General features: G+C 38.7%; 2 protein-coding genes across 3 annotated transcripts; one reads left to right on the top strand and one right to left on the bottom strand.

The window, feature by feature from the left end:
* The first annotated feature begins 97 nt into the window (after positions 1-97).
* Positions 98-852, top strand: timm8b (translocase of inner mitochondrial membrane 8 homolog B (yeast)). The gene is made up of 2 exons (XM_089013517.1): positions 98-383; positions 660-852. The coding sequence occupies exons 1-2, from the start codon at positions 282-284 to the stop codon at positions 825-827; spliced, it is 270 nt and encodes an 89-aa protein (XP_088869643.1). The 5' UTR covers positions 98-281; the 3' UTR covers positions 828-852.
* Positions 853-1,858: 1,006 nt separating this feature from the next.
* Positions 1,859-11,094, bottom strand: il4i1 (interleukin 4 induced 1). Of its 2 annotated transcripts, XM_089013513.1 has the most exons (9): positions 10,465-11,094; positions 8,221-9,450; positions 6,780-6,867; positions 6,491-6,705; positions 5,872-5,984; positions 4,835-5,036; positions 4,278-4,346; positions 4,069-4,205; positions 1,859-2,645 (listed from the first exon to the last, which is right to left on the bottom strand). In XM_089013513.1, exons 3-9 carry the CDS (start codon positions 6,808-6,810, stop codon positions 1,874-1,876), a joined length of 1,539 nt encoding a protein of 512 aa, XP_088869639.1. In that variant the 5' UTR covers positions 6,811-6,867; positions 8,221-9,450; positions 10,465-11,094; the 3' UTR covers positions 1,859-1,873. The 2 variants fall into 2 exon arrangements, with proteins under 2 accessions (XP_088869639.1, XP_088869638.1); XM_089013512.1 differs by lacking the exons at positions 8,221-9,450; positions 10,465-11,094 and adding an exon at positions 7,618-8,209.
* Positions 11,095-12,766: the final 1,672 nt, after the last annotated feature.

Genomic DNA, 12,766 nt, shown 5'->3' with positions numbered 1-12,766 from the left:
TTTTCAACAACGCCTCTTCTTAAAATTGTGATGTTTTATGAGACGTCATTTCAACGTCATCACAACTGAACTGATATCCAAATGGAAATCACCGAATGTCACCGCCGCTAGTGATGTAAAGCGACACATCCAGAAATTTGTATGTCCGCGTTTATCCATGCGAACTTGTGAAGCTCCAGTCGCGCTCACGCGGAATTTTACCGAAGGTCACTTGATTGACGCTTGCTGCTCCAACATCGCCACAAAAAAACTGAGTCTTTGAGATCAGTTTAAGGAACCAAATGGACGGTTTTGACAATCTCAGTGCGTCGGAGAAGGCGGAAGCGACAGAGCTTCAGCGGTTGATTTCCATAGAGCAGCAGAAGGCTCAATTCCAGGCCCAGGTTTGTATCCCAACGTGGATCGCGCAGTCCTGTACATGCCGAGTAATGACCTGAACTACCACATGGACTGCGTTTAAAATGAAATGTATTAGTAGTTTTAATAAAATAATCATGGTTGGCATAACATACGCAGAAGCAATCGGAATCCAACAAATACAATTGGAGCTATAGTTTGAAAATACTGTACTGCACATCAACTGTCACATCCTTAAAACCCGAAGAATGAAAGAGCCACTTGATCCCCATTCCCATCATTTCTGTTTCTGCTTATTTTAGGTGCACAACTTTACCGACGTTTGCTGGGACAAGTGTGTGGACAGTCCAGGTTCCAAATTAGACTACCGGACAGAAACTTGCCTGGTTAGCTGTGTGGAGCGATTCATTGACACCACCTTGACCATCACCAACCGTTTCACTCAAATGGTGCAGAAAGGCACGCATTGAACAGTGGACTTTTGTTGGGACTTTATTAGCATATGAAAAATATGTATACAGTACACAAATGTTTGGGGTTGGGGCGGGCGGGGGTGATAATATGACGATGATATCCGGTATTAATATGATAAATTGTGAGGCATGTTTGTGAGCATTTTATGTTTGAATGGTGTGATCATCCAATTGGAAGACGAGTACACTGGCCGTCATTGGTGGAGCGTGGATTTCATTGTGATTCATTTCGAACAGTTATTACAGGACAACCGACACCATTTTTTGTTTCCTAACTGACAGCAGAAAAACGCTTTATAGCATCTAAAATAGCCAAAACACGCAGGCTGATATTTTTCGTCAAATGGAAAACACCAAGAAAAATGACTTAGTGTCCCAAAATGCCACAAAATGAACTCGGGACTAGTCCCACCGCCTTGTTTGTGATGTCACGCCAGGATACAACTTCACAAACTACCTTGCTCCAGAATCAAAACGATGGAGTTCAGATTCGGAAAAAGATCCTTTCTTGTGACTCATCCAGTTATGAATATGATTCAAATAGTTCTGAAGAGGAAAGCATAAATGTTTGGAATCGATTCAAGAAGTCCTTCCGTATCAATTCGAGCCATCTGGATTGAAATGTAGCGTCCCAGAAAATGCACAAGATGGCGGCCTAGCTCCAGTTGGAAATGGGCTGATTTGTCTGCTGGGAATTTGTGTCAACTAGTATCAAATAGTAGTCTTGGTGCAACACGCAACGATTCAACATCGCGTTATTTATGCGTTTTCCTTCTAATTTCACCATCAACACAAAGTTTTCAGACCAAACAAAGTACCCAAAATGCATTGTGTGTCGCTTTCTCGGTCAGGGGCGTTCCCTCTGTGACGTCATCAACTCGAAAAGAAGACTTCCTGAATAGTCAGCGCGAGCCTTAAAAGTTAAATGTAGCTATATGCGGTGGAATCTTATTAAAATACGCTCAGTGGAAGTCATTAGAAGCCATTTGACAAATTACGGACACAACTCGGTAGTCCTTTAAATATGCTAACTTCTATTCCGTCTAATCATTTAATGTGAGGCTATTAATATTTTTAGCCGCTCTAAGAGCAGATTTGATGGACGTTTCTATCCATCCGTGGGGTAAGGCGGTGTGCTCCCCAGCAAAATGCAAGCGTCCCTCACTCCGGAACAGTTCTCTTGCATAAAGGCCCTGGTAGGGTGTAAACAGAGCAAAGGCACCCAAACTGTACGGATCCAAGCCCCACTTTTTCACCAGTCCGCCAGTAAATAAAGACCTGATTTCCTCTCCGTGGATCCGAACCAAGTCGTCCAGGACCAAAGCCGTGAGATCACCTTGGCTCACACCTTGAAAGAGGGTAGAATCGTCCGAGCAGGTGTACGACGCCAGCAGAGCTCCGCCATCCGTTTGTGGGAAAGTGTGGCTGGGGTAATAAACGAAGCGAGATGGTCGGTCTGTGATGCTCTTCCCTCCGCGGATTCCTTCTTTCTCCCAAAAGCGTTCCTTGAAGCTCAGGATGACTTTGGTGGAACTGGCGTAGTGAACGGAGCGCAGGGCTTCCATCTTGTCGGCGGAAAGCGCCGGCTGGAAGTCAATGAGGAGCGTGGCCTTGGCCGTGGCGGTCAGCAGGACCTGGTCCACCGTCAGCTGAGTCAGCAAAGCGGGAGTACGCGCGTCCTGGAAGCTCACGGTGACGTTTCGGCCACCTGATCGCTTGATGGCTTTCACTTTGGAATTTAGGAGGGTTGTGGCGTTTAACGTGCCGTAGAAAGCCCGTGTCAGGTGCTCAAAGCCGTCGCTCACCTCGTAGTACCTGGAAAGAAAACACCCACTTCATATATATATATATATACACACACACACATATATATATATATATATATATATATATATATATATATATATATATATATATATATATATACAGTAAAGTCTCGTTATATCGATATTCAAGGGAGTCCGAAAAAATATCGATATAACCGGGACTATCGATATATCCGATATCGATATAACGAGACTTTACTGTATATATATATATATATATATATATATATATATATATATATATATATATATATATATATATATATATATATATATATATATATATATATATATATATATATATATACACAATGTACACATCTATATATACATAATATTTAGATATATACACCCACACACATATATACATATATATATATATATATATATATATATATATATATATATATATATATATATATATATATATATATATATATATATATGCATATATATATATATACAGATATATGCATATATGCATATATATGCATATATATACACATATATGCATATATATACACATATATGCATATACATACACACGCATATACACACAGATACACACAATTACGCATGTACACACATATATATACATATACACATACATATATACAGTGAGACCTCAACTTACAAACACCTCAACTTACAAACTTTTTGTCTGACAAACGTCAAATTTATGAAAATTAAACCTTATAATAAGCACTATTTTCATAATACACACCCACCACGGCTGGCGCAGTGATCTTCGGCGGAAGCACATGACCGAATAGCACCAGAGGTTAAGTTAGCAACAGTCCTTATGGAAGGTGACTCTCCTTCCATAAGCCATCAACGACCATCAAAAAGGTCAATAAAACTTTATTTTACAGCACAGTTTATTTCTTTAATTACAGTCGTCATGTAATGCGCCTCTCTTTCCAAACAGCAATTCCCTTTGACCTTCGACGCCAAGTGACTTTATGATGCAATGCAGTGTATTTCTTTCATTACAATACAATAGCACATGTATTATACATAGAATAAGGTATGTTGTGTGTAGTTTTAAGGCTTAATTAGTTGAAAAGTATATTTTATGGAAACCTGGGAACGGATTATTCCCATTTTAATGGTTTCCTATGGGAATTATTTTTTTGAGATACACACTTTTCGCCTTACACACTCTGTCTGGGAACCAATTAAGTTCGTAAGTTGATGTCTCACTGTATATACTACTACTAGCTGTCCATCATACGTGATGATGACGCTTGCTCCCAGGGAGGGGCACATACACACACACACACACACACACACACACACACACACACACACACACACACACATACTCAAAACTCGAGGACACTTTCTAAAGTCTATATTGAGAATAAAAACATTTTGACATAAAATCTCATTCTTGTGTGAAATGTTCTCACTGTGTGTCATCATTGATGTCGGACTGCACGTAAAGCATCTCCAGCATGGACGTGTAAAAGAGGCTGTTTTCATTCAGGATGTCCCCAATCATCCGCAACGCTCCACGACTCAGATTGCCCTCTTTCACCAAGTATTCCTTTTGACAAAAGAATCAGCGAAGGTCATTCTCAACTTTCTTTGTCATCGATATGTCGTGCACACTCCTTACTTTCACGGTGTAGGAGTCATACTTCTCCAACATGGCGCTGCAACCACTTGTCTGAAGATCATCTCTCACCTGCTCAGAGATTGAAATATTCCAGGAAAATCCAGGAAAAAAATGTATTTTCATTCTCAATATATAAAAAAGAATGATGAAATGAGTAGAAATACAGTGATACCTTGGCTTACAAACTTAATTGGTTCCCAGACAGAGTGTGTAAGGCGAAAAGTTTGTATCCCAAAAATTAATTTCCCATAGGAAACCATTAAAATGAGAATAATCCGTTCCCAGGTCCCCATAAAACATAATTTTCTAAGCCTTAAAACTACACAAAATATACTTTATTTTATGTATAATAAATGTACTATGGTATTATAATTAAAGAAATAAACAGAACACTAATTGTGGCAGCTCCGTGTTTATCCCGAAAAATAGTTTGTATGCCAAGGTAAAATTTTCCTAAATTTAACGTTCATAAACTGAAAAATTCGTAAACCAAGGGGTCCGTAAACCGAGGTATCACTTGTACTCAAATCCAAAGTAACCCCGGAATGTCTCCAAACCTTCCACAGAGTCTCACTGAAGAGCTGCGAGGCAGATTTCCCGCCTTCTCCTTCATTCAGCGTGTAATTCAGCACATCGTGGTTGTTTGCCACCGCCAAGTTTTTGTGAAGTTTTCCATTGAGCAAAAAGTAAGTGTTGGGATCGTCTTGGACAAAAGGGTTCAAGGGGATTTTCAATTTGGAGACAAAGGAGAGCAGAATCCTGTGGAGAAATAGCACAGGTGATCATTATCTGCTTACATTTGACAAAATACATGCAATTAATCAACTCATTGACTGCCAGACGGCGTGCAAAAAAATGTGTCCACTCCAGTGCCAGGGTTTTTGTCATCGTCACTCCAATTTCAGGACCCATAGAATATTTTCGAGTTTTAGGACGAGATCAATATTAATTTCAGCGTAAGAAACATTACAATCTCGTTTTTCAACAGGAAAAAAGTTAATTCCTAAATTATGCTGGTCTGGACTTATCTGACATTGAAAGTGGGGCCGGCTGGACACCGGACTATAAGGCGCACCCCCCAATGAATGTTGGATTGTCAAACTTTTTCCATATTAAGACGCTGTGAAATGTAAATTTCTCCACTGTGAGACTAATAAAGGCATATCCAATCCAATCCAATCCAGATTATAAAGCGCACCGCCAATGAATTGTGTATTTTCAAAAATTTTCCATAGATAAGGTGCACCATATGATAAGGCGCACCCCCAATGAACGGTGCATTTTCAAACTTTTTCCATATGTAAGGTGTACCGGAGTATAAGGCGCACCCCCAATGAATGGTGTATTTTTAAACCTTTCCCATATATAAGGCGCACCGGACTATAAGGCGCACCTCCAATAAATGTTGGATTCTAAACTTTTTCCATATATAAGGCGCATATTGATATTTGGAAGAAAATCAAGGCTTTTGGGTGCGCGTTATACATTGAAAAATATGGTATTCTTTCTTTTAAGCTTCAGACTCCCCCCCAAGTCATCATTTTTAACGAAAGAATGAAATAAAATGGTGTCAAAAGGGACTGGACGTACTCACTTATGAAAGCTGGGGATGCGCATGGCGCCCACCTCCGCGTACCAGCCTTCCCTCACGTTCCGAAAGGTCTCAATGCGTCCTCCGATTCGGTGACTGGCTTCAATTATGGTCACCTTTTTTTGGGTTCAACATTGCCGGTTTTGTCAGATATTCATGAAGCATTTTTAAAAAATATACAGTGTTACCTCGGTTTACGAACCCCTTGGCTTACGAACTTTTAGGTTTACGAATGTGAAATTTATGAACATTTTACCTAATCATCAAGTGTTTAATGCTGAGGAAACTGGTCACTCCATTCCATCAAGCCATCAACGACCATCACAAAGGTCAATAAAACAACTTTATTATACAGTACAGTTTATTTCTTTAATTATAATACCATAGCACATTTATTATACATAAAATAAGGTGTATTTTGTGTAGTTTCAAGGCTTAGAAAGTAGAAAATGATGTTTTATGGAGACCAGGGAACGAATTATTCTCATTTTAATGGTTTCCTATGGGAAATGAAATTTTGGGATACACACTTTTGGCCTTACACACTGTGTCTGGGAACCGATTAAGTTCGTAAGCCAAGGTATCACTGTATTTTTTACAAAAGAGATGCGAGTCTTTCTACCTTATGTCCGGCATCCTGCAAAAACTTGGCTGCGGTGATTCCAGCAATGCCCCCACCAATAATGGCGACGTGTTGAGGTGTCTTTGTGCTGGGGAGTCCTTTCTCCACCATTTCCAGGAGCTCACCATAGTCGGCGTCTTGAAGGCATTCATACAGGGGGTCTCCGGTGGTCCCGCTCATGACCAACGCCGCCACACCCAGGAGAAATAAAGGAACTTGACAAAGGCAAAAAAGTGTATCACTTTCACTAGTTATTAATATAAAACACATGACATCAATTAATACTTACAAAATTTCCACAGTGACAAGCGAGTGATCATATTGGCAATGGAGGCCCACAGTCTGGATTTTCTAGTCTGGCGAGAGGGAAACGAAGCCTGGAAAGAGAATATAATAAATAATAATAATAATAATAAAGTCTCGTTATATCGATATTCTCGGGAGTCGGAAAAAATATCGATATAACCAGACTATCAATATATCTGATCCTGCGCCATGTACATTTTCTCCTTGCGTTCATAGAAATAGTATCGATATAACCGATATCGATATAACGAGACTTTACTGTAATAATAAATTTCATTTTTCAGCGCCTTTCAAAACTCTCAAGGACACTTTACAGTCACATATTTTTTTTGCGGGTGAGCAGCAGCAGCCACACGCGCCAGCATCCACTCAAGCCGGAAGTAAAAAAAAGAAACTAAAGAACAAATAACAGCATTTTCTGTACCCTCTTTGTGACATGAAGCAGTTCGAGATGCATACATATATGTATGTATTTATATACATATATATATTTATATATACACACACATATATATATATATACACATGTTTATGTACACATTTACACATTTCTGTACATGTATTCATATTCATACACACACACTATATCTATATATACACATCTATATATACACATCTATATATACATTTTATATATATATATATATATATATATATATATATATATATATATATATATATATATATATATATACACACAGTATACACATCCACATAATGGATCCAAATGATGGCAAGTTCTAAAGTTGTCCTAAAAACGCCCCCCCCCAAAAAACAAACAAACAAACAAACAAACATCCAATTGCATTTATTTCACTTACCTTGGGCAAAGATAAAGTTTCATAAGTTGTCATGAGTCCATTCATAGCTGAAGGGTGCAAGCGTCCCTTGCTGAGATCAACTGTGAGTGTTTTGCTCTCTTAACGAAAGCACATTTGGATGTTGGGAAGGTCCCAATTTGCATCTATTAACGAGGTACTTTGTGGCTTCAAAGGTCGGTCTTCCAGAAACATTTTTTTCCCACAGCAGCTCAAGAGTCAACCACACTGAACAAATAAGATTAGTACTTGCACAGCCCATTTCCTCCATCTTTACACATTTTAACACTTGACTCGACTCATTTGGTCTTATTTTTTTTTTTAAAGGGGACTCCATAGCGGCAGGTCTGATCGCAATATTGCACTGCATTGATAACAATATCCAAGTTTTATTAAAGTCAGGATTTCATTTTAACTGCATTTTCGCTGAAAATGTTACGTTTCAAATTATAAGTATCGAGAGGTAATCTTTTTAATCTTACACATAGCCTTGCTGTGCGGATTAAAACGCATTAGCATACCTCGTACGCTACAATTAAACTACTACAATATTTCATACTCTGCTTTTTTATACAAAAAAAAAGAGAAATTTAGAATTTTACGAACCTGGATTCCTTGGTTGCTGGTGCAGAAGAAAATATACACTTGGAGTATTTATTTAAATTTTTTTTACATGGCGATGCTAGTGTGGAAGATACACGACACTGTAGCGATAGTTTATGAAACTCTTATGGTGGATCCGGTGCTGAACACAGCAGAGTTGAGGTCAAAGGCAGATTTTTACGGAGTAATCTTGTCAATAAAAATAAAAAAAGCACGTTGAACAGTGGGCACATGCTTTGTGAACTCATTGACTGGCACACAATGTTCAAAAAAATGTGTCCACTCCAGTGCCAGGGTTTTTGTCATTTTCAATCAAATTAGCAGGACCCGCAGAATATGGAGTGTTAGGACTACATATACATATAATTCATTTTAATCTGAGGCTGTCTTCTTTCATCCAAAAAAAAATAAAGTTAATTCCTGAATGAGATGGATCTGGTGTTGTATGAGCTTGAAATGAGGGCAGATGTCCAAAAATACAATGCAATACATGCATATTGGGTTAATGATGGAGAATATGAAGAAGTTATATTTATAGGTTTCATGCTGTTATATGCTTAGTCAACATGTGTGACTCGAATACACAATTGAAGCAAAGACAACCTGGGGTCAATCTGAGGTCAATAGACACATCTTGTAAAACTGTCATCTTCATCTCGGAGATCTGGCCTTGGGACAGAATTTAGGACTTGGGAAACTCCTTTCATACGGAAGCAACTTACAACTTGAAAGTCCTTCACAGGAAGAGCTCATTAGAGTTACAAATTTACCAGTTTATGGAAGAGAATGTTTTATTGCTGACAGCTGTTCGTGCTTAGATCTCAAGAGGTGTGGTATTCTAATCAAGAAAACTATGTTTTACTAATCTATCACTTTCATTTGCATATACTCTCAATAAATAGCTGCAGAATTCAGGCCTCTGTCATGAACGGTTGCATCATCTTTTTGGGTCATCCTGTACATGGTGAAAAGTATAAAAGGATATACAGTTTATAACTGTATTTACTCTCCATGTGTTGGCTGTGCTATTTACAATGACAGAGTCCACTTTTGTATGCATTTATTTTTTTCCCCCACAAACGTTTTTTTATTAAGCCTGACAGCAGTCAGTAGGAACGAGCGGCGGTATTTCTCCTTCTCGCAGCACGGGGTGTAACAGTCTCCGGTCTGAAGGAGCTACCAGAGCAGGCAGGAGGGGTTGGCCACCATAGCTAGCGTCCACCTGTTGACCACCTTCAGAGAAAGGGAGAAAAGGGGGGTAAAAAAAGAGGAAAAAAAAGAAATAGGGAGGGAAATGAGAAAAATGAAAAAAATGAAAAAAAGAAAAAAAATGAGGAGAGAAAAAGGAAGAGGAAAAGGAGCAAGAAAAGAAATGAGAAGGGCAAAGGGAGAAAAGAAAATGAGAACGGAAAAGAGAAAGGGAGGAAAAGACAGAAAAAATACAAGCAAAAAATGAGAAAAGAGAGAGGGAAGTGAAAAAAATGAAGACAAAAGAAAAGAGAAAGGAGAGAAAAGGAAGAATGAGAAAAAAGTAAGAGGGTGGAAGGACAGGAAAATGAGAAAAGAGGAAAGGGAGAAGAGAAAAATGAAAAAATAAAAGGGGAACAAAGGAGGAAAAGAGAAAAGAAAAAGAGGAAAGGGAGAAATAGAACATACATGAGGAAAAAGGGAAAGAGAGAAAAAAAGAATAGAAAAAAGACAAAGAGAAAAAAAGGAAAGGGAAAAGAGGGAGAAAATAAGAGGAAAAGGAAAAAAGAAAGAAACAAAGTGAAGAAAAGAAAATGTGAAAGAGTAAAAGGAGGAAAAGGTGAAGAGAAAAAAAAGAGAAATAGGAAGAAAAGAAAATGACAAAAACTGAAAGAGAAAGGGAGAAAAAAAAAAAAAAAATAGAAAAAAAAGAGAAAGTGAGAAAAATGAAAAGAAATGGGGGAAAAAAGAAAAGTGAAGAAAAAAGGGACAAACAACAGAAAAGAAAAAGAAAGAATGAGAAAAAGAAAAAAAGAACAATGAGAAATGGAAAAAACGAAGAAAAGAGTGAGAAGGGGGAGAAAAGAAAAGAATGAGAAAAATGAAAAAATAGAAAAGAAAGGAGAAAATGACAAGCAAAAATGAGAATACAAAGAAAAATCAGAAACAGAATAAGAGTGAAAAAAGACGAGAAAATGAGAAGAGGAAAAAAGAATGAAACATTGTACATCATTGAGCACGCTCAAAAACTACAAGTAATTCATGTTCGTCGTGACTTACCATTCACAGAGACTTGTCTGGTCAGCACCGGTCACTCTTCTTGCCCACAAGGACGATCTCGAGCGAGGGAGGGTTGACCAGCATCCGGGCATACAAGAAAACTCTGATCAATTGATCAATTTAACAGCTTAAGAAGTCTATTGAGCCGTTCTTAGTCTGGCCCCTCACCTGGAAGCCGTTTGCCGTTGTCTGGGGGCCTAAACCCCCAGACAACGGAGCTCCCGGGGATCATTGGGACACGCAAACCCCTCCACCACGATAAGGTGACGGCTCACGGAGGGGAAAAAACAAAATGGCCATCCAGCCCACTCTAAACCTTCATTCTGAACCACTCAAGAATAAAAGGCAAGAGTTTCCACACTCGTAGTCAAGAGTTTTCAAACCGGACCAGAGATATGGCGCATCAGCCATATTGACACACGTATAATAGCTTGTTCAAAAACTCCCAAAAAAAGGAAGCAATCCCAAACGCACAGCGTTTGTTGGCTTGTCATTGTTCAAGCCCGTCGGAAACGGTTCTAGCAAGCATTTGTTCAAAAACACAACGCGTTTGTTAGCTTGGCAATTTTCAAGCCCATTAGAAACGGTTCTAGCAGGCATTTGTTCAAAAACTTCGCGTTTGTTAGCTTTGCACTTTCAAGTACACCGGAAACGCCCGGAGCAAGTAGTACAGTACACTTTTCAATGTGCACGTATAGTTGCAAGGTGAAAAACCTTGGAAAAAAAATAAGAATCTTTGGGTTTGTCTCTTACCTTTGCTGATGAGACAGTTTCACTTACCGTGATTTTTTTTTTTATTAAAGTGGGTTTTGTGATGGGACTTGATTCCTGGGCCAGTTGTAGTTTGTGGAGAAATGAACGCAATCGTGGATACGGAAGTCGTATATCAGCGGTAGGAGGGTGAACGTCGATTTTATCGCGTTTACGCGAGTTGAGGCAACACTTTTTTTAAAGAGTGGAGTTTAAATAATAAAACTGGAATAATTAAAAGCAATTAAGCAAATATTTGTATAGTTTAAACTTACCGTTTCACTGTTTATATTGATCACAGTTTAATATGGCTAAATATCTGTATTTACTTCGTTCAGCATTTGATTAATTATTACACAAATTATGAACAAACCAACAATACATATAACATGCAAACAGCAACGATGAATACAAAAATATACATAAATACAAGAAAATCATACAAACCCCAATGCAAAACTTAAGTCACGTAAAGTATAGGCACGGATGAGATATATATAAACCCCAATGCAAAAATTAGAACAGTCACGTAAAGTATTGGCACAGACATCAAAACAGCACGCATTTTGATTCATTTTTAACAAAGAGAAAAAAAACTGTCATATCAAGAACATACATCAAATCATGGAAATTACATTAATGAAGGCAGTACTTTTCAAACGTTTAAGCGCATGCGCAAAACTGAGAACAGCACCGTAGTCGGTTTCAACAAACCGAAATCAAGTTCAACTCAATCGCCCACAATGACAACCACAGTCGATTATTTCAAACACAAAATGACAACCGGAAAAGCTCGACCTCACAGCGGAGGGACCAGCATTAAGTGAAAACAGTACGTTCATGTTTGCAAACACAGCTTCGAAAGGGGAAAATGTGCACTTGCATTGCAGTTCACCCATTTACGCAATGGGATTTACTCAAGATTCATTTCCGGCACCAAAAGCGAAAGACAGCACACCATAGCAGGTGATACAGTCGACGCATTTGTCATTCGTTTGACACATCAAAACCAGAAAAGCCAAGCAAACGCAGCGCGCTGGGTCGATATTTGCGCAACCCAATGAGCTATGCAACAAGTCGGACACAAATGCAACAACTCAACAAGAAATAACAAATTCTCAAAAGTTGATTACTCACAGGTCTGTAGCGTGGGCGTCGGTCCTTTTCCGGGTCTGAGAAACGTAAAACCCGGGTTTTTAAACGTCACAAAAAGGGCGTGGAAACGGAAGTGGCCATTTGCGCATGCGCACATTTTTCTTTCTGAATTAGAAGCCTTTAATTGTCTTACAGTTGGGACATTTGCAAACTACAGCAGCAAGATCGAAAGGAGTGGGGCATCGAAAAAAAGTATTGCATGTACAAAATAATGCTTTCCGTAATATTTCTATCTTGTCATGGGAATTTGGGCTCTTTGTAGACAGCCGATTCTTTTGGCTCAGTTCACCAATAGACCCGGAACTTCCGGTTGCCAAATGGCTACTCAGTTTTTTGTTGTTGCACGAATTAATTTACGACCAAAAATAATGTAAAATCACAAGTAAAACAAACTATT

This window comes from Hippocampus bargibanti, linkage group LG14, assembly GCF_051943395.1.
Source record: "Hippocampus bargibanti isolate YZ-2025 linkage group LG14, ASM5194339v1, whole genome shotgun sequence".
NCBI lineage: Eukaryota > Metazoa > Chordata > Actinopteri > Syngnathiformes > Syngnathidae > Hippocampus > Hippocampus bargibanti.
The sequence above is the reverse complement of the archived record's forward strand: the minus strand, read 5'-3'. Positions and strand labels throughout refer to the sequence as shown.

Excerpts from the sequence above, each read along its gene's own strand:
- timm8b (XM_089013517.1), top strand. The coding sequence starts at position 282 with ATGGACGGTTTTGACAATCTCAGTGCGTCGGAGAAGGCGGAAGCGACA. Across the intron at positions 384-659 it reads AGGCTCAATTCCAGGCCCAG|GTGCACAACTTTACCGACGT; the intron begins GTTTGTATCCCA and ends TGCTTATTTTAG.
- il4i1 (XM_089013512.1), bottom strand. The coding sequence starts at position 7,662 with ATGAATGGACTCATGACAACTTATGAAACTTTATCTTTGCCCAAG. Across the intron at positions 4,347-4,834 it reads TCAGTGAGACTCTGTGGAAG|GTGAGAGATGATCTTCAGAC; the intron begins GTTTGGAGACAT and ends ATCTCTGAGCAG. Across the intron at positions 2,646-4,068 it reads GACATCAATGATGACACACA|GTACTACGAGGTGAGCGACG; the intron begins GTGAGAACATTT and ends TTTTCTTTCCAG.